General features: G+C 40.4%; 1 protein-coding gene across 1 annotated transcript; it reads left to right on the top strand.

The window, feature by feature from the left end:
• The first annotated feature begins 20,408 nt into the window (after positions 1-20,408).
• Positions 20,409-21,682, top strand: LOC131224286 (putative cyclin-D6-1). Its single transcript, XM_058219813.1, has 5 exons — positions 20,409-20,428; positions 20,687-20,801; positions 20,869-21,070; positions 21,158-21,288; positions 21,374-21,682. Exons 1-5 carry the CDS (start codon positions 20,409-20,411, stop codon positions 21,680-21,682), a joined length of 777 nt encoding a protein of 258 aa, XP_058075796.1.
• Positions 21,683-22,137: the final 455 nt, after the last annotated feature.

Raw genomic sequence — 22,137 nt, forward strand, 5'->3', positions numbered from 1 at the left:
AGAGAGCTGTTGAATTCGATCGAAGCTAAGAAATGATATTAGAGATTTCAAATTTATAGGGTGGGGTAGCCGCGGATTAGCTACTGATAGGTCGAGTGGCGACGTCACCAACTTTTGTGGGCCTCACCGTGATGTACTTATTATATCCACACCGTCCATCCATTTCGAGAGATCATTTTAGAGCATTATGGTGGGGCCCACAGAACTTGGTGACATCACTTCTGTAGTAACTCTTGCTACTCAACCTGTCGTAGCTAATCCGTGTCCCCTGCCACCTGCCAATTTCTGGTGGTCAGTTCTCTGTGGGCCCCACCATGATATATGTGTTTCATCCATGCCGTCCATCTATTTTTATAGATCATTTTATGGCATGAGACCAAAAATTAGGTATATCTCAATCTCAAGTGGACCACATTATAGGAAAAAGTGTTGAATGAACATCGACCATTAAAATTAGATTGGGGATGCCCCTTCAAAAAGAAAAAATCAAAGATAAAGTGTAGACGGTAAAAGTCATTAGTGGCCCACACCATCGAGACGAATGAATGGCCGCTGGTCCAACTCAAAATATAGGCATAACTAAGACTGACATCTTCATGGTGGGCCAGAAACTTAATAGCCCAAATGTAGTAATTTCGATTCTAAAAAATGTTTAACCAGAAAATCATGGCATGCATTGCACCAATGTATCTGAACGAGCTTAAGGATGTTCTATCAGGGGGGGCCCAAAAATCAATTTAGCCCAAAAATCAAGTCTCATCAAATCAACACAGTTGATCACTAAGCAATGGGCCCTACAACAATAATACTAATATTTCATATCTTGTTATGCTTTAGAAGACATTTGCAAAACAAAAGAGAAAGTCCACATTAATGAATAAATAGTAAACTTTTAACCTCGGTTCCCGAGACTTTCTAGCCTCGGTTCCTATGCACTAGGGGCTAAAAAGTAGGCCTTTCGCCTCCGTTCCCATGCAACTGAGGCTTAAAAGTAGACCTTTCGCCTTGGTTCCTACACAACTGAGGTTAAAATGTAGACTTTTAGCCTCAGTTCTTCCTAAAAAGTAGACTTTTTGCCTCAGTTCCTAGGCAACTGAGGCTAAAAAGTAGACCTTTTGCCCTATGCAACTGAGGATAAAATGTAAACTTTTCACCTCAGTTCCTATGCAACTGAGGCTAAAAAGTAAACTTTTCGCCTCAGTTCCTATGTAACTGAGGCTAAAAAATAAACTTTTCGCCTCGGTTCCTATGCAACTAAGGCTAAAAGGTAGACCTTTCGCCTCGGTTCTATGCAACTGTAGCTAAAAAGTAGACCTTTCGCCTCGGTTCCTATGCAACTGAGGTTAAAATGTAAACTTTTGGCCTCGGTTCCTGTGTAACGGAGGTTAAAAAGTAGACATTTCGTCTTAGTTCCTATGCAATAGAGGCTAAAAAGTAGACCTGTCACCTTGGTTCTTATGCAACTGAGGTTAAAATGTAGACCTTTCGCCTCAGTTCTTATGCAATTGAGGCTAAAATGTAGACTTTTTGCCTCGGTTCCTATGTAACTGAGGCTAAAAAGTAGACTTTTGGCCTCGGTTCCTATGTAATTGAGGCTAAAAAGTAGACTTTTCACCTCGATTCATATGCAACTGAGGCTAAAAAGTAAACCATTCGCCTTGGTTACTATGCAACTGAGGTTAAAAAGTAGACTTTAGCCTCAGTTCTTTAGCAACTGAGGTGAAAAATGAAATTTTAACCTCAGTTCCTTAATAATCGAGGCTAAAAAAACAAATTTAGCCTCCATTTTTTCAACCGAGGCTAAAGGCCTACTTTTTTGTAATTTTCTCGCCCTTTATGAGTAGTGTCACGGTCAGATTGCTAGAGTCAGCCAAGTAATATGTGACATGCTTCTATGTCAAACACATTGCATACTACTTCATTTTTATAATGTTTGTCAATTGAAAAGGATATGATGCACCTTCAATTACCTTTGTTTCACTGACCTTCTTGATCCAACTGATTGTATATAGAGAGGGATGATGCTCCATTTTCAATTGAAATTTTTCTACCATCACCTTGGAGACGATATTCTCACTGCTTACGCTGTCAATGATCACATCACAGACTTTTCGATTCACCGTACACCTAGTTCGGAATATTTTATGTTGTTGTGGGTGTACTTCTTTCCTTGGCGCATACAATAGTTGCCTCATAACAAGTGATTCGCCATGATCCCGTTGAACCCAACCTAACTCATTCGCCTTGTCTTCTGTGGCGTGCTCTGGTTCCTTGATACCTAGATCATCGTCGGCGTTTTCAACACTACCATCATTTATGGCGAGATTTGCCACTTGTTGCTAGGGACAAGTATTTGACAAGTGATTCAGTTAGCCACAACGAAAGCAATGGTCTCCCCTTAGCCGAGCATTGGTTTTCGGGATCTTGCTTGGGCCAGCGGCAGTCGATACGCCCCTTTGGAGCCTAATTTGCTCGCTTCCTTAATTCCAGTTCATGGGTGTAGGAGGTTGAGTGCGTGCTCTTACAGGCTCCTTCCCCTTGGGTTGTAAGCTCCCTGGGGTGGACCTGCCGCAGCAACCCTTGCGGTAAGATAGATCCATGTGTTAGGACGTTCAAGTTGCGCTTCCGGGTGGCCAACTTGATTATATCATTCATCATCCAGATGAACTGCATCTGGACCCGATCCTAGATCGCCATATGCAATCCACCGTCGAATCGGGTGACTTGCTGCGATTCAATCTCGACCAAATTGTTACGCGCTACTAGGAGGTAAAATTCTTCTGCGTATTCTTTCACCGACCGATTACCCTATCGACAATTTTGGTATTGTTGAAATAATACCTGATCGTAGTCGCTAAGAAGGAATCGGTCACGTAATAATTGCTTCATCCGGTGCCATGTGTGGATTGGTGCTTTCATCTGCCAAGTTCATGCGAGTTGCAGTTGTTCCCAACAACCTGAAGCTCCGCCCTTTAACTTGTATGTCACAAGCTTGACCTTCTTTACTTCAGGGATGTCCATAGAAGTGTATACAAGTCGAGCCGAACTGAGCTTTGCCCAACTCGTGCTCGACTCGGTTTGCTCGAGTCCCGGCTCATACTTGGCTCGTGCTCGGTTCGGCTCGGGCTTCGAGCTTGAAGCACCAGCTCGTGCTCGGCTCGGCTGAGTTCAAGCAGATTTCGAGCCGATTTCGAGATCTTTATAGTTATAAAACTCTCAAAAGAATAGGAAAAATACCCACAAAAGAAAGAAAATCAAATGTAGAAGAGAAGTGGGTTTTCTTTATTTCCTTCTTGCGAGATTGATTTGTTTTCAATGGTGAAAAAAAAATCCGAAGTAGAGATTATTAGGGAAGCATCCATAATAGTAGAAACCCACATCAGAGAAAAAGATGAAAACCAAAATCGAGAAACAGAGAGAAAGAACTGAAATTAAAGGTAGAGGTTAGAGAAGGTTATACCTTAGAAAATCAAGATGTCCGGAGATTAGATTCTTAAAAAGATCGAACTGTGGAGATGATGAAGGTTGTGATGGTGAAAAAGAAGTGGGTTTCTTCTCTGAGCAAACAATTAAACAGGGTTTTTTTTTTTTGAGAGAGAGAGGGGGGTTTTTTTTTTTTGAAGGGAAACGACCGAACGAGCGCCTGGGCTGGGAATAGGACTAGGGTTTTAATTTTAGAAGCGTACACATACCATGTACCGAGTTACCGAGTTGAGTCGAGTTCGAGCAGTATTCGAGTCGAGTCGAGTCGAGTAGGGGCAAGCTCGAACTGGTTTCAAGCTCCAAAAATCAACTCGAACTCGGCTCGAGTCGAGAGAGTTCCGAGTCGAGTCGAGCTTTTTCGAGCCAAGTCGAGTGAGTTACCAAGCTTTTGCTGCTCGTGTACAGCTCTAAATGTCCATATAATTGAAAAATCGCTCAACTTCAGAAAGCCAATCGAGGAAATGTTCAATGTGTAGTTGGCCATTGAAGCTAGGAATATCAACCCGCATCTTAAATTTTCAATCTGTTCGTTCTACTCGATCGTCGCCTTATCTGGGGTGTTGGAAGATTATGTCGTCGATCTCCTCCTCGCTGGATCCTCATTCCTCAAGAATGACCCTTGGATGCACTGCTGATACTATCCTGCGATTAAGGCGATTACGAGTCTCAACAATTGGTGGTGGAGGATTACTATCACAAATACGAAGCTGCCCTAAGGCCTCCACTATGCGATCTGCCAAGCGATCTGCCATGTGATCGATGGAAGCCTTCAGCCCTTGCATAACTTGTCGATTCTCTCACTGCGCTGCTTCGAAAGCTGTTAAAAGATCATTCCATGTAACACCGTCCATGGGATTGTTGCCTGACCCATCGTTAAAGGTCATCGATCCGAAGAAAAACCTCACTTTGATACCAAACTGACACAGGGGAGGACGTGAGGTCGAGCACCGTCTTCCTCAAGGGAATAACTTTTCTGAATCCACGGAACTTCTCTGGACTCTTCACAAAGACTTCTTAAATCCACGAGAAAGAAAGCAAACAAAATAAAAAATAAATTCTATAAAATTCGAAATTAATTGATGAATGAATAAAACGAGTTCACAACCCTTTAAATAGGGGTACCAAGCAATGGAAAAGAAATCACAATTAAACTACAACTAAAACTCCTAGAATTCGCAACTTACTATAAATAGTAAACTTACTATGTATAGACAGTCGTAATGTCTACTAGTGCGCAAGGTTTTCGGCCAAAAATAGTAAGTGTCCTATTTGGCTTCACCAAGTTGTTCTCCTAATTTTTCTAAGCTCTTTTCACGTTGGACGCAACTCCTAAAGCCCAACGGATGAAGAGTTATAAGCAAACTAAAACTTACTATTTATAGTAAAAACGAAATTAAAATAGGGAAATAACCGTCGATCTGGCGGTATTTTGTAAATCCGGCTCGGGTAACCTGTCATAGCAAGGTTGGTTGGCTAAAGTAGCTCGTTCTACCCCAAAATCATATATTTTACATCTGATAACTCATTCTGGATTGCAAGATACGCCTGATTTAAGGTCCGACGGTCCAGATCACTTCTGTTGTCGACCAGGTCTTTTCTAATCCATCTTGGGCATGTAACTATCCGCGACCCTCTCTACATCAATTTTATCGCTGGTAAATGACTACACATCATTACTTATCACCTTAATTGTGCCTTTAAATCTGACAGGGATTGCATATCCGTAAATCTCTGTGTCCCTTCGTGTTATATGTGTTGTGTCCAATCCACACTGCCCATCAGTTTTACTATCTCAATTTTTAGCCAAAAAAACAAGGCAGGTTGTAAGCTTAAGTGGACTACAATATAGGGAAAGTGTGGGATAATGGCATCCACTATTCAAAACAAAAACCTTCTTAGAGCCCATGGGGATGTGTATCCGTCATCCAACTTGCTTATAAGGTCATGCAACGTGGAGGAAGGGATTATACAAATATCAGCTTAATCCAAAAGTTCTCTGGTCCCCCAAAAGTTTTCAACGATAGACATTCAATCCTCCTTATACTTTGTACCTCAATTTTGAGCTCACGGTAAAAATGAGTATATAAAAACGGAGAAATGGTTTGAATCAGACACATATATAAAGGTGGTCCAATAGATTTTACCAAAATGGTATCTTCTTCCCTGGATTTTAACGTCAGATGCTTTCAACCGGCATAGTTGTCATGTCACTTGAAGGCGGTTGGGTTGTACTTACATGTGTAAATAATACTTACTCATTATTGATAAGCATATTGTAACTGAGAAAACCAAGTAGGTGTTGAGAGATTAATACCTAAGGATGCGTGGTAAGGAGGGTAAGGAAGTGGTGGACATCGAACGGTTGCTGGTTTAGCCACGTGTATATTCTCTTGAGTCTAATCAATGGCTTGAGAGCATTATCTATTTATTAATTAATGAAGAGAAAGAACGTTCATACTTCAAAGTCTTGGGAAACATGGAACAATTTATCCTACGCTCTTATTAGACGGTAAAAAGGGACGGTCGTGAGTGCTTTTCATAGGAAGTGGATTGCGTCCTGCGATTCCGTCGGGTCTACCGTGATGTATGGACTTTATCTATGCCGTTCATCAAAATTTTCAGATTATTTTATAACATGAGCTAAAAAATGAGGCGGATCCAAGAATCAAGTGGACCACATGATGCCGGACTGATAATAATGACCATTGGTGAAACAGAGGCCTTTATTTCCCATCTAAGGTCACACAAACCTAGATAAATGGAAAACACAAATTCCATTTTCATCCAAAAACTTCTAGGTTTTAAAGGTAAGCGTTTAATCACCGTTGTATTGACCACTTGAGCCTTGGCCTCATTTTGGAGATCTTACCTTAAAATGACATTGAAAAATAGATGAACGGCTAGATAAAACCCCAGTGCCCTGCCTCGCAATCAGCTTCCCTCTTTTTAACCGACCATGCGTGGATTCCTCATAAGCAGATTTTACGCTAGCCTGTTTGGTTTATATCAGGTAAAAGAGTAATAATTATTTCTCGTGTATTTACACCATGCCTGATTTGACTACTTACACTTTTACTTTTTTTTGATAAGAAACCCAAAACATTACAAAATATATATGGGTCCCACTATGATGCATTTCACTTATCCACACCATTCATCTATTATGTCATTTGAATTTATAATACGAGCAAAAAAATGAGGTATATCCAAAACTCAAGTGGACCACACCATATGAAAAAGGAATCGAATATTTACTGCTAAAAACTTTGTGGGGCTACTATTTCTTTTGGTGTGGGCCACCTGAGTGTTGTATCTACTTCATTTTTTGTCTCATGCTTCAAAATATTGTAATAAAATACATAGACAGAACGAATATATCATATATATCACCGTATAATTCAAAAATTAAAATTATCTCTTTTGAGCTAGTTTCAATGGCATAAACACATATGAATTTTCAAGTAATAATAACCTATTTCAATACCCTGGCTTTGAAAAATCAAAAAGGCCCTAACATGCCAAGAAAACTTTGTGAGTCTTATTGTGATCTATGTATTCTATCCCCTCCGTCCATCTATTTTATTAGATAATTTTATGGTTTGAGCCCAAAATTAAAGAATAACCAAAGCTCAAGTGGACCACACCACAGGAAACATTGTGAATTAAGCTTTCACCATTGAAAACTTCTCGGGAGTCACAGAAGTTTTGGATCAATCTGATATATTTTTTTTCCCATTCACCTGTGTCTGTGGATCTTATGAATAAGTTATATGGCAAATGAACACCACTGGGCCTTAGGAAGGTTTCAACGGTGGAAATCATTATTCCCATTGTTTCCTATGATGTGATCTACTTGAGATTTTTATATGCTTCAATTTTAGGCTTAACCACTAAAATGATACGAAGGCTGGACTAGATAAACCAAATACATTCACGGTGTGGTAAATAAAGTTTACTCAGTGCGATCGAAACATACCGTGTAACTCAATAGGGAATCCGATTTCAGTTTTCGGTTTCCTGGTAATCAGCTGGGCTCGGCTTCGGGGCATCAGCGGAACCACCAAAGTAGGTGGCATCCCTGGCCGTGGGGCTCACCTTGATGTATTTTTAATATCCAGCCCAATTGCATGTTCTATTTTATAATTTAGCCCATGTCCATTTGCGTTGTGATCCATTTGATGAATGGTTTAGATATTGTATATGTTGAAAATCAGTGGTTTTAAAAATAATAAAAATGAAAATTCAAATTTTTTCAAAATTTTGGGATTTTCCTGCCAAAATACTTTTTGAATTTTTTGAATTAAAAAGTGCGGTGTGTGTGCTTTGTCCCACATCGAAAATGCAAAGAATAGTTTTGTGGTTTATATGAGATGTTGAGAAGGGTATTCTTACTTGGAGTTTTTTGAAGGAGATGAAACACGGGTTTCGCACTGGAACACACGCACGCGCGCTCGGGCACAGGCGTGAGCATGGGCGTGGGCGTGGGCAGTGAGGCGGTAGTGGCGCTAGATGGCGCACTTCGCACGTGTGCATCGTGTGCAGAGTGGTCACTCCCTCGCTAACCGATGCGAGATGGTGCGATGGGACTAGTCAGAGCCTTAGGGTGGTGTGGATCTGAAAAGTTGGAAATGAGTCTGGGTTTTATAGGTGACTAAGAACGGTCGGATCTTAAATCCGAGACGTCCAGCCGTTTCTATAAACGGATAGCTACCTTAAAAGCCACAACGGTCCAAAAACGGACAGACTAAGATGATCCAACGATCAGATCTATAGATCTAATGACCAGAAACGTTTGGGATTAATAGACAATGGCCAAAAATATTTTTCAAACGTTCTAGACCATTGAATACCACACAGCAACGGGTCTAAACCTGAGGCCTATATAAACTGGACCATTCCAGTCCGATTTCATCATCTCAACACACCATCTCTCCCATCAAATCAGATACAGTCCATAGCTCCATTTTAGAATACTGTTATCATCTCCATCGTCTAAGTCTGCCAGAAGAAATCTATTGCGTTAAAACTGTTCCATAGTGGACCTATCGTGATTGCTGCACGCTGGATCCAGATAAGGCTTGTCTTATCCTGGGAGCAATTCGCCTGTAACCCATCAGCAGTTGATAAGGGGGCGAATCACGCTTTAAGGACAGCGTATTTTATACGTGATTCAGCCTAGTGATAATTTATTTTTCTATTTTTTATATTTTCAGTGTATCCAATAAAATTTTTTCTTAAAAAGCTTAAAGCGTGATTCCATGGACACCGAAAGTGTTGCATCAATCAAACTGATGAACCAGGATCTGATCCGATTGGACCGATTCGATGGTTCAAATTTCACTAGATGGCAGGACAAGCTGAAATTCCTACTGACCGCTCTGAAGATCTTCTACATCCTGGACCCGACTCTCCAGCCTCTGCCTGAAGCAAAGGACACTGACACTCCAGAACAGGTTGCTGCTAGGATCAAGCGACAAGAAGATGAATTGTTGTGTCGTGGCCACATCCTCAATGCTCTCTCTGATCGGTTGTACGATTTGTACATGGGGACCACATCAGCGAAAGAAATTTGAAGCGCACTAGAATACAAATACAAGGCTGAAGAGGAAGGTACACAAAAATTTCTGATTACCAGGTATTTCGACTTCACGATGGTAGACAATCTACCGCTGCTTGCCCAAATCCAAGAATTACAGCTTATTGTAAATAAAATAAAAGCCATAAAAATTGATCTTCCTGAATCCTTTCAAGTCGGAGCTATAATCGCAAAATTGCCTCCGAGCTGGAAAGACTACAGGAAGAAACTACTGCATAAATCCGAAGAGTTCACCCTTGAACAAATCCAAAAGCATCTTCGTATTGAAGAAGAATCTCGTAACCGAGACAAAAAGGATGACGCTAATGGTGCATCCTCATCCAAAGTGAACGCAGTAGAAAGGACATCCCAAAATAATACCTATGAGAAAGTTGATTCCCTTAAACTTAACAAAGATCAAGGGAAATTCAGGAAAACCTAAAAGAAGAAAAACGGCAAACCTAAGGGAGCTTGCTATGTCTGCGGCAAGACCGGGCATTTCGCCCGAGTCTGTAGGGACCGAAAAAAGCCTAAGAAAGAGGCTAATGCAGTAGACGATGAAATCGTAGCCATGATCACAGAAGTGAACCTAGTTCAAGAGAAAATCCCTAGTTGGTGGTATGATACAAGTGCCACAGTCTATGTATGCAATGATCGATCTGCCTTCAAAACCTATGAAGACGAGACAAATGGTCAGGAGGTATAAATGGAAAATGAAGGACGATCGAAAGTTGTAGGCAAAGAAACCATGGAATTACTTTTTACCTCTGGAAAGAAGGTAATCCTGACCAACGTACTGCATGCCCCAGACATAAGAAGGAATCTTGTCTCAAGAGATCTCTTAAGCAAGCCCGGGATTAGGGTTGTGTTTGAATTAGGCAAGTTGATCTTGTCTAAGAATGGAAACTTTGTGGGTAAGGGATACGCTTGTAATGGGATGATCAAACTCTCTTTAAATGAAAAGAATTCTTCTGCTTACATGATTGAGTCTGTAACACTATGGCATGGTAGACTAGCCCATATTGGCTACAGTACCATAAAACTCATGGCTAAGAACGACCTAATATCATACAATGATAGTGACAAAGATAAATGTGAAGTATGCATACGGTTTAAAATAATCAAGAAATCATTCCCTAGCGTTGAGAGATCATCTCAAATATTAGACCTAGTGCATACTGACATATGTGAACTAAATGGCGTTCTTACCCGTGGAGGTAAAAGGTACTTTATAACGTTTATAGATGATTGTTCGAAATATATATATATATATATATATATATATATATATCTGTTAAATTCGAAAAAAGAAGCATCTAATGCATTCAAGATCTATAAAGTTGAAGTAGAAAATCAATTAGATAAAAATATTAAAATCCTTCGTAATGACCGAGGAGGAGAATATTTCTCTAATGAATTTTCTAACTATTGTGAAGAACATGGCATCATACATCAGTGCATAGCACCTTATACACCACAACAAAATAGTGTAGCAAAGAGAAAAAATAGGACGTTAGTAAAAATGGTCAACTCAATGCTAATACAAGCACAGTTGCCATTAAACCTATGGGGAGAAGCACTGTTAGCTGCATGTCATGTTTTAAACTGAATTTCATCTAAGAAAATCAAGACTTCTCCATACGAAATATGGAAAGGAAGAAAACCAAACATATGTTATCTTAAAGTGTGGAGGCGTCTTACATATTACAGAACTCCAGAACCTAAAAGAACTAAGTTAGGACCAAGTGCTATCAAGTGCGTCCTTGTAGGATATGCACAATATAGTAAGGCCTATACACTTCTAGACTTAGATACTAATGTAATCATAGAGTCTAGAGATGTAGAGTTCTTTGAGAATTCTGTATTCACGGAGAAAAAGAATGCTGAGATTCAATCTCCTAATGAAACTATAAAAGAAGCACAAATAGAAGAGAAAACTCTTAGTGAACCTCGTAGGAGTCAAAGAGCAAGAGTAGAAAAGAGTCTTGATCCTGATCAAATAGACTCTCAACGACTCTCTTTTCATCTAGTTGAGGGTGATAGAGAGAAGGTGATTAAGAAAATACCTATGGTTTTGACTATAGAAGATGAACATAGAACCTTTAGTGAAGCTATGTCTTCAAGAGACTCCGCCTTTTGGAAAGAAGCCATTAATGATGAAATGGATTCCATAATGTCTAACCAAACATGGGAATTAGTAGATCTACCTCCAGGTTCTAAACCAATAGGTTGTAAGTGGGTATTTAAGAAAAAATATCACACAGATGGTACAATTCAAACCTTTAAGGCAAGATTAGTTGCTAAGGGTTTCCGACAGAAAGAAGGAATTGATTATTTTGACACTTATTCACCAGTAGCTCGAATAACATCGATTAGGATCTTATTCGCTCTTGCATCCATACATCATCTTCATATCCATCAAATGGACGTGAAGACAACATTCCTGAATGGTGATCTCGATGAGGAGGTTTACATGGAGCAACCAGAAGGGTTTGTTCTACCAGGAAATGAAAGAAAAGTATGTAGACTTGTTAAGTCTTTGTATGGATTAAAGCAAGCACCAAAACAGTGGCATGATAAATTTGATTCTAAAGTTCTGTCTTATGGTTTTGAACACAATATTGCTGATAAATGCATATATTCAAAAGTATGTAATGATTATGTTATAATCATATGCTTGTATGTAGATGATATGTTAATAATCAGTAATAAAATGGAAGGTGTAACTGAAACCAAAAAGTTTCTCTCTTCAGTTTTCAAAATGAAGGATCTTGGACAAGTGGATACCATATTAGGTATCAAAGTTAAAAAACATAGTGGGGGTTTTGCATTATGTCAGTCTCATTATATTGAGAAAATAATAAACAAGTTTAATCACTTGAAAATTAAAGAGGCAAAGACTCCGTTTGATCCAAGTATCAAGTTAAAAGAAAATAGTGGAAGAGCAGTTGCACAACTAGAGTATGCTAGTGCTATAGGTAGTCTTATGTATGCAATGCAATGCATAAGACCGGATATAGCATACGCTGTGAGTAAACTAAGTAGGTTTACGAGTAATCTAAGTATTGAACACTGGAAAGCAATTAGTAGAGTTCTAGATTATCTTAAAAAAAGCAAAGAACTAGGGCTATTTTACTTAAAATTTTCAACAATGTTAGAAGGATATACCGATGCAAGTTGGATATCGAGTGCAGGGGACAACATGTCCACTATAGGGTGAATATTCACCCTAGGAGGTGCAACTGTATCTTAGGGATCCAAGAAACAAACTTGCATAACGCACTCAACTATGGAATCTGAGTTCATAGCTTTAGCTGCTACAGGAAAAGAGACTGAGTGCTTAAGGGATCTTGTTTTAGAAATCTCATTCTATACGAAGCCTATACCGGCTGTTTCACTTCATTGTGATAGTGAAGCCACTCTAGCAAGAGCCTATAGCGGTACCTATAATGAGAAGTCCAGACACATAAGTTTGCAACATGACTGTATAAGACAACTGATCCAAGATGGAATCATTGCGATCTCATATGTAAAGTCAAGTAATAACTTGGCTGATCCTTTTACTAAACCTCTAACGAGAGAAGCAGTAAGGACAACATCTAGAGGGATGAGGTTAAAACTCTTTACTTAAAGTTTTACCAGTGAAAGAAACCCAACCCTAAATTAGCAAATCTTTAAATATTGGGTTTAATGGGTAACAACAATTCACTGATAAGTGAAAAGTTTCAGCACTAAATAAATAAAAAAGCCTCATCCAAGATGATAATGCTGGCCGTTACAAAAGAGGGATGAGTATTAAAACTCTTAATGAAGTCTAGTCAAATAGGACAAGTGTTTTTAACAGAAATACTGAAAGAATTTCACCTATGTGAACGTAGAAGTGGTGTCGCTTCTCATGAGACTTATAGTTATCTTGGGATCATTCATGAAACAAGATAAACACATAACCATTAAAAGTGCTAAGCGAGATTATAAAGGAACACCCAACACATGAGCTATTATGTGTGTGGTATTTTCAGTTATATCATAAAGGAATAACTGGTTCAATGCTGTGGCAACCAGAAATTTCGAAATAACTTTAAAATGCTTACACTAAGGAAAGATTCAAATCGTAAGATATCTTTCTTTATGTATAATAACTGTTATTATTCTAGCAGAGTTTTCATTGTTTTAAAAACCAGTGGTGGATTGTTGAAAATCAGTAGTTTTAAAAATAATAAAAATGAAAATTCAAATTTTTTCAAAATTTAGAAATTTTCCCGCTAAAATACTTTTTGAATTTTTTGAATTAAAAAGTGTGGTGTGTGCTTTGTCCCACATCAGAAATGCAAAGAATAGTTTTGTAATTTATATGAGATGTTGAGAAGGGTATTCTTACTTGGAGCTTTTTGGAGGAGATGAAACACGGGTTTCACACTGGAACACACGCACGCACACGCGCGCGCTCGAGCTCGCGCTCGGGCTCAGGCTCAAGCTGAGACACGGGTACGGGCACGGGCGAGGGCGTGGGCAGTAAAGCAGTGTGGCTGTAGTGGCGCTAGATGGTGCACTTTGCACTTCGCATGTGTCGCAGAGTGGTCGCTCTCTCGCGACTTTACGCAAACCGGCGCGAGACGGTGCGACCTCGGTGCGATGGGTCTGGTCAGAGCCTTAGGGCGGTGTGGATCTGAAAAGTTAGAAATGAGCCTAAGTGTTATAGGTGACTGAGAACAGTCGGATCTTAAATCCGTAACGTCCAGCCGTTTCTATAAACGGACAGCTACCTTAAAAGCCAAAACGGTTCGAAAACGGACGGGCCAAGATGATCCAACGGTCAGATCTACAGATCTAATGACTAGAAACGTCTGGGATTAATAGACAATGGCCAGAAACATTTTTCAAACGTTCTGGACCATTGAATACCACACATCAACGGTTCTAAACCTGAGGCCTATATAAACTGAACCATTTCAGTCCGATTTCATCATCTCAACACACCATCTCTCCCATCAAATCAGATACAGTCTATAGCTCCATTTTAGAATACTGTTATCATCTCCATCGTCTAAGTCTGCCAGAAAAAATCTATTGCGTTAAAACTGTTCCATAGTGGACCTATCATGATTGCTGCACACTGGATCCAAATAAGGCTTGTCTTATCTTGGGAGCAATTCGCCTGTAACCCATTAGCAGTTGATAAGGGGGCGAATCACGCTTTAAGGACAGTGTATTTTATATGTGATTCAGCCTAGTGATAATTTATTTTTCTATTTTTTATATTTTTGGTGTATATAATAGAAATGTTTCCAACAATCGATCATTAAAAACTTATGTAGGCAACTAAAGATTTAGATCAAGCTGATATTTGTGTGTTCTCTTCACCGATATCTTTGTGACCTTATCAACGTTTTGAATGGAAAATAAACATTCTGGTGGCCCCATGAAGTTTTTAATGGTGGGAATTCAATCACAACTGTCCGGTGTAGTATCCACTCAAGATTTGGATCTGCTTCATTTTTGGAATCATGTCCTTAAAAAAGACTTCAAAATGGATGGACCGTGTAGATGCAAGTCACATGCATTACACCAGTCCCCACAGTGAGGGATCCACTGACCTCGAATCCACCCAAATCCCGCCTAACCAGCTACGCGTGAGGATCTATTTTTCGTATGAAGAGAAAAAACCATAGAAGGATAGAATTCATCTTTCGGTACAAAGAGAAAAGCAACGCTTGCGAGTGAGTGGGGACACGGTTCCACAACTCCACATCTATGAAAGACCATAACCGTTCATGGGATGGGCCCAATCGCATGGGGCCATGATCTAATAGATCAACTGCTGGGGCACACATTTGTAGACTTGGATGTAGACAATCCACTATCATTTTCAACTATGCATTTTCTTCTGTACACCTTTACCCACCTAATGGACGAACGGTCTTAGTTTCAGGCCGAAATGTGTACTATGGTATGGCCCAGATCTTGACCCTGCACATGTGCCCCACTGATACTGGTTATTCCACTCGCCTTAGCTGTTGTTGATTTTTTATTTTTTATTTTCTTTATCGAGCAATCAGAGCTCACGGCCGGTTGAGACGCGGACAAGGCGGTGTTGACCACGCCACCCCTACTGGCTGTGTGGTGATGTGTCGGGAGTTGTGGGGCTCAATTCATTTCATATCCATGCTGTTAATTCATTTTTTTACAGCTCCTTTTACGGCATCAATCCCAAAATGAAGTAGATGGGAAGCTCAAGTAGACCACACCACAGGCAATAGCAGAGATAATGACATCCACCATTGAAATCTTCTTAGGGCCCACTGTAATGTTTATTTTCCATATAACCTGTTGATAAGGTCACACTGACCTGGATGAAGGGAAAACACAAATATAAGCTTGATGCAAAACTTTTGCGAGCCTCAAAATTTTTGTAATGTTTATCATTCAACCATCACTATTTCTTGTGGTGTGACTTATTGAGCTTCAGATCTTTTTTATTTTTGGGTCCATGACCTAAAATGAGCTGGCCAAACAGATGAATGGCATGGAAAAAAAAAAACACATGCATCATTGTATACCCCACAGTACCCAACACATCAACCCACCACCGCTGTAGTTGGGGCAACACCACCTCATCGGCGTCCCTTCAAAGATTCGGACGTGGATTGCCTGTGACTCACCGGAGGGGCCCACACAGTAACACCGATGCACAAATTCACTACGTGGACCTTATAGGGATGCTCACGATAAATTCACTTTGTCCGTTAGTTTCTCAGCTTTATTGATCCGAACAGTTTTTGGATCGAGATCGGGTGATGGTAAATCCGAACCGATACGATCCGAAAACCCGATCCAGATGGATCTAGACCGGACCGATCCGACCCGATCAGAACTATACATCATGACAAATCTGTTCATAAAATGCTTCTTTTAAACGACGATAGTGATTGGATGATCCAAACCGTCTACAGAGTGGCAAGAAAACATGGATGGAAATGATTGTAAATAGAAGATAGGCCCGATTACAGGTAGTTAGAACCATCTGATTGTTGTTATTTTTTCACAGTAGTATAATAAGAGTGGACTAAACCTATTGGACAGTTTAGATAGGTGACGTGGATGCTAAAAAATTCCAAATCAACAATGTGCATGGAACAATTCTATACACTTGGATGCATGGATCATAACTCTAGTAGGTGTGGATAGTATAGAGTAGGTGTGGATAGGATAGGTAGCCTTAGGTGTGAATAGAGGATTTACTGGTGCACACAACACTATATAGTTGTTGTACGTTATAGCTATAGGTACGTGTCGTGCGGAGACAGGCACTAACGCTCCTCGAGCTTTGAGTTGTACGAACGGTTCAAAGGAGATCAAAGTTATATGGGCCCACAGTGATGTATTTATTATATCTACACCGTTCATATATTTTTAAAGATAATTATAGAGCATTATCCAAAAAAATTGATTTTCACCGTTAAACAATTTGTAGGGCCCACCATAACGTTTATTTTCCATCCAATATCTATTCATAAGGTCACAGAGACCTGAATTAAGAGGAAAAACAAATTTCGAATTGATTCAAAACTTTTATGAAATCGTGACCCCAAAAAGGGTTTCAATGGTAGACATTCAATTCCCACTGCTTTTTTCAGTGTGGTCCACTTGATAGTTATATCTGTCTTATTTTTCGTCTCAAGCCTTAAAACAAGCTTGCCAAATGGAATGATGGTTTGGATATAACGCATACCCCATGATCAGACCCACGGAACTTGCTAACGTTAACGGGAACTTGCTAACGTTAACCCCGGCCCTTTCGTGCATAGCACGTCACAGCTGCGCGCGTCAACTAGAGCTGGGCAAAAGAGACCCGATCCGGTGGATCCAACCCGATCAGAACCGAACCGACGGTCTGGATCAGTGCTGATCGGGTAGCTCCATTCAGATCCGAAATCTTTCGGGTCGACTTCGAATTGCACCTGATCCGACCCGACCCGACCCGACCCGAAAACCCGATCCGAATGGATCCGGACAGATCCGAACCTACCCGATCCGGAGTAGCTCTTATTGATACTTCTACTTTTCCCTATGGTATGGTCCGCTCGAGCTTTGAATATGCATCGATTTTGGGTTCAACGACTAAAATGATTTTCAAAAACGAATGGACGACGTGGATAAACCACATGCATTCAAGGTGGGCCTCAACAATACTTACTGTATACAATAAGAAAGTGTTTGCTGGTGTACCGCACACAGCTATGTACAGCTGGCTATAGGCACGTGTCGTACCAAGACGACTCGTTGGGAAGTGAAAACGAATTCGCTACTCCCTGCCACCAGCCAATGGCTGGCGGTCGATGCTCTGTGGGCCCCACTATGATGTATTTGTTTCATCAATGCCGTTCAATTATTTTTCTAGATCATTATATGTTATTACACAAAAAATGAGGTATATCCCAATCTCAAGTGGACCACATTATAGGAAACAGTGTTGAATGTACGTCAACCATTAAAAAAATTTTAGGGCCCATAAAAGTATTGGATCAAGCTGATCTTTGGTTTTTTCCCTTCATCTGGGTCTTTATGACCTAATCAACAATTTGGATGTCAAATAAACAGTGCAGTGGGCCTTAGTATGATTTAAATGATGGATATCCAATCACTATTGTTTTCCTGTGGTGTGGTCCACCTGAGATTTATCTCCCTATGATAATTCAGTTATAGCACTAAAATCATCTTTAAAAATGGATGAACGGAAGGGATGAGATACATACATCATGATGGGGCCCACAGATCACCGACCACTGGCCACGGGGCCGGTGTCAGGGGGAGTAGCCAATCCGTCCCGTCTTCAGTGTGCTGGCGCTCCTCAAGCTGTGACTTGTACGAACGGTTCAAAGGTGATCAAAGTTATATGGCCCTCCAGTGATGTATTTATTATATCTACACCGTTGATACATATTTAGAGATCATTTTAGAGCATTATCCAAAAAAATGGACCATATCCAAAGATCATCTGGACCACACCACAAATACCAACAGATAATGATTTTCAGTGTGGTCCCACTACTTTTTCCAGTGTGGTCCACTTGATAGTCGGATCTATCTTATTTTTTGTCTCAAGCCTTAACACTAGCTCGCCAAATGGATGGACAGTTTGGATCTAACACATATTCCATGATCAAACCTACATAACTAAAGACATCTTTTCATGGGCAACAAGTTGTCGCAGTTGTCGTGCAAAGCACGTTTGCCGCTGTAGAGCCTCGTGCTCCGAGATGTACGAACGGCTCAAATGATATCAATCTCATATGGGCCCCACAATGATGTATTTATTATATCCATACCATTTATCCATTTTGCATGATCATTTTAAATCATTTGGAAAAAAAATAAAACATATCTAAAGCTAAAATGATCACACCGAAAATAGCAATGGGATAATAATTTTCACAGTTTTTAACCATTCGAATCCCACCTAACCCGATCCGACTCGGTTTCTTTGAACGAGTCGGATGCGGTTCGGGTCAGACCAACCGTGTGTCGGGTCGGATTGAGTCCTATGTTCCGGACTCGGTCCCGGATCAGAACGGATTCGGATCAGCCCAGTTAGCTTTCGGATAGGATCAGGTTAGCCCTAATCCAATCCGACTCGGTCCAATGCCCACCTCTAGCGTCAACACAACTGTACCGCCTCGAGCTCCGAGTTGTACGAATGGCTTAAATGAAATTAACATTACATGGGCCCCACAATAATGTATTTATTAGATCCATACTGTTTATCCATTTTCTGCTATCATTTTCGAGCATTTGGACAAAAAATGAATCATATCTAAAGCTCAAATGGACCACACCGAAAATAGTAGCGACAATAATGATTTTCACCTATCCGAATCATACCCATTTCGATTCGACTCGGTTCGGGTTAGGCAAACCGTACATCGAATCGGTTCGAGTCGGATACCCCGGACTCGATCCCGGATCGGATCGAGCTTGGGTCAGCCCAAGGTTATTTCGGACCGGGTCGAGTTGGACCGAATCCGATCCGACTCGGTCCGATGCCCAACTCTATACACTGATGCACAAATTCACTCCGTGGACGTTATAGAGATGCTCACGGTAAATTCACTTTGTCCATTAGTTTCTCAGCTTTATAAATGGAAAGGGATCGAAAATACAGGTAGATACTGGCAACGTGATAGGAAATTTTGAGAATGAAAATGTCAACGGTTGGAAACATCCCCAAGCCCAGCATGATGCTAATTATAAGCCATCCAAACCGTTTATAATTTTTTTAATACTGGGAAAAACTGTGGCACAAATATAATCCTATACAAAACTTCTGTGGTCCGGACAAAGTTTCCAATGGTAGGCTTCAATCCATGCTGTTTTTCATCGTGTGGCTCACATGAGTTTTGTATCTGGTTGAATTTTTGAGTCCTGTTCTATTGTTATGTTGAGAAACTAATGGTCGGAGTGGATTTCTCATGGGAATCTGTGTAGCCCACAGCTTCCCACCACAGAAACTTCAATCCGCTTCCCAAAGAATCTTGACGGTTGGAAGTGTCCAAGGTAACGGTTGCGGGTGAGAAAAGCAAGAAGCCGGATTGCCGGTAACCCTGACTGCCGTTGGAGCGGATTAGGTCCGCCCATACCGTGGGGCCCATACTGATGCATGTATTATATATCCACTCCGTCCATTCATATTTCCGGGTCATTTTAGAGCATGGCCCCATAAATGAAGTAAATCCAGTTCTCAGTCAGACTATACCATAAGAAACCGTAGTGATTGGCCATTAATGGCACACAAAAGTTTCGGATCAAACTGATATTTGTTTTTCTCTTCATGAAGGTTTATATTACATTATCAAAAGGTTGGGTGGCAAATAAACATCGGCAAAACATTATGGTGAGCCCTACGAAGTTTTTAATTGTACAACGTCCAATCAACACTGTTTCCTACGGAATGGTCCACTAGATAATTGAATCTACTTCAATTTTGGGATTATGATAAAAAATGATTTGAAAAAATAGATAAATGGTATAGATATAGAATACATGCATCAAGGTAGGCCCCACGGTAAGGGCTGCACGGTGAGGCTAGGTCTGCACCTATTTCCTTCCTAGACTACAATGATGTTTGTATTACATTGAGACCCTTTATAGGGTTATTCCTAGGGGTGCACATTCAACCGGTAGAACTGTGGAACCTGACCGGAATCGACCAAATGGTCCAGTTTGGTCTGGTTCTAGAGTGCATCGGTTCCAGTTTTGGTTCCAAAAATTAAATAACTGTTTAGTTCGGTTCGGTTCCAATTTAGGGGTATGTAGAACTGAACCGAACCGTGGATCCAATTTGTAGAACTGAACCATGGAACTGAACCTAGAACCGTGAGTTTACAATATATTTTAGTTATATATTTGACTCATGATTTATGGTTTACAATGCACCTTTTGATTATTTTCATAAAGGCCTGTTTGGATTCGCATATAGTAATGTAGTACAATGTAAAACTATCCCGTTATGGTATCCGTGACACTGTAGCAAGTTAGCGTGGGAATTGTGATTACCACTCACAGTGTTTGGGTAAGAATGCACTTGCATACGTCAACATTTTGAATTTCAACACTCAATGTTTGGGAGTGGAGTCTTGGTCTTGCTACACTCAAGAACACGAACGTCATCACAATCATCCTTTCAATCTCTTACATCTCTCTAGCTTCAAAGATGAAAAAATCCACCTTCTCTTTAACTAGTTTTCAGGTTTAAAAAAAGGATTAAACAGAAAAAACCCATTGCAAATCGATTTTGATTCGATTCAATGCAACAGAGCGAGGAGGGAATCATCTTCGATACGCAGGCGATTCAACGCATGGAGCTTCTAATTCTCGGTGTGTTGAAATGGCGGATACGATCGGTGACGCCTTTCGCATTCCTCCTATTCTTCCTCTCGTTTTTCAAACAGAACGACCCTCCATTGAAGCAGGCTTTAAAAGCTATGGCTACAGAAATCGTTTTCAAAGCTCAGAACGGTAGAAAAGTCGGATCTTTTCCTCTTTCTTAGCTTTTTCTTGAATTAAATCGAATTGGATTTCTCTAATCTTCGGCTGTGATTGCAGAAGTCAAGATCTTAGAGCATAAACCGTCTGAATCGCTGCTTCAGCACTACTCCTTGCTTCCCACGAGCTTTCCCCCCCTGCAATTTCCTTGTTTTCAAAAGGGGATTTCTTCCTGTGTATATATAAATAAAGTAAGACAAAGCACAGGAAAAAAAATCGCAGCTTTTATCTAAATTTCTCCAATTTTTATATTTTTATTTTTGCTTGGGTTTGTAGGAGAAGCTGTTGGATTGCTACAATCTGATGCAAGGTGTGGTAATGGACGGTTACGAATCGATCTTGTTGGATGAGGTATGGAGTTTGGAGACGCCAGTCAATGTCCTTGACCGTCATTCCCTGAGTTTGGAAAGCAAGAAAACCAGCCGCATCAGCATTGGATGCGCTATTACAAGATCGGAAGCATGGATAAAGAAGAGAAAGATAATGCGCTATTACGAGAAAATCGATCTTTTGGATTTTTTTCATCTAGCCAGAAAGATGCAAGAGATTGGAATTCAGCGACGGAAGGAGGGAACGGATTTGTGATGATGTCGAAGGAAAGTGCAGTTGAGACAGATCTTGTAGATCCTGAGCTTGTGGAGGGCAAGATTACATCTCTCTGATACGGCGGTGCAGTGCAATGAAAGCACTGCATGGCAGCCTGCATTGTCTTCTAATTGCGGAGACGCGTGGATGACCCAAAATGGTTCGGGCGACGTACTCGGCCGCCAGCAAACCACGTGTTGATGTTTGGATTCAAACCTCATTAAATGTATATTTTATTAAAATATACAGTACTCTACCACCTGGGCCGAAATTCAAACACGCCCTAAATGTCTTTTTTCACACCATATATAATATCTAAACCATTCATCAAATGAATCATAACACGAATGGACATGGATTAAATTATAAAATAAAACATATAATTGGGCTGGATTATAAATAGCTCAGAACCGTGGAACCGAACTGGTTTCACGGTTTGGTTCCAATTCAGAAAA

This window comes from Magnolia sinica, chromosome 2 (assembly GCF_029962835.1).
Source record: "Magnolia sinica isolate HGM2019 chromosome 2, MsV1, whole genome shotgun sequence".
Classification (NCBI taxonomy): Eukaryota; Viridiplantae; Streptophyta; class Magnoliopsida; order Magnoliales; family Magnoliaceae; genus Magnolia; species Magnolia sinica.

What these genes read in the sequence shown, in the direction of transcription:
- LOC131224286 (XM_058219813.1), top strand. Translation starts at nt 20,409, where the DNA reads ATGGAACTGAACCTAGAACC. An exon ending in ATGGAACTGAACCTAGAACC is followed by an intron (nt 20,429 to 20,686) that starts GTGAGTTTACAA and finishes TTGGGAGTGGAG; the next exon opens with TCTTGGTCTTGCTACACTCA. An exon ending in TCTCTTTAACTAGTTTTCAG is followed by an intron (nt 20,802 to 20,868) that starts GTTTAAAAAAAG and finishes TCAATGCAACAG; the next exon opens with AGCGAGGAGGGAATCATCTT.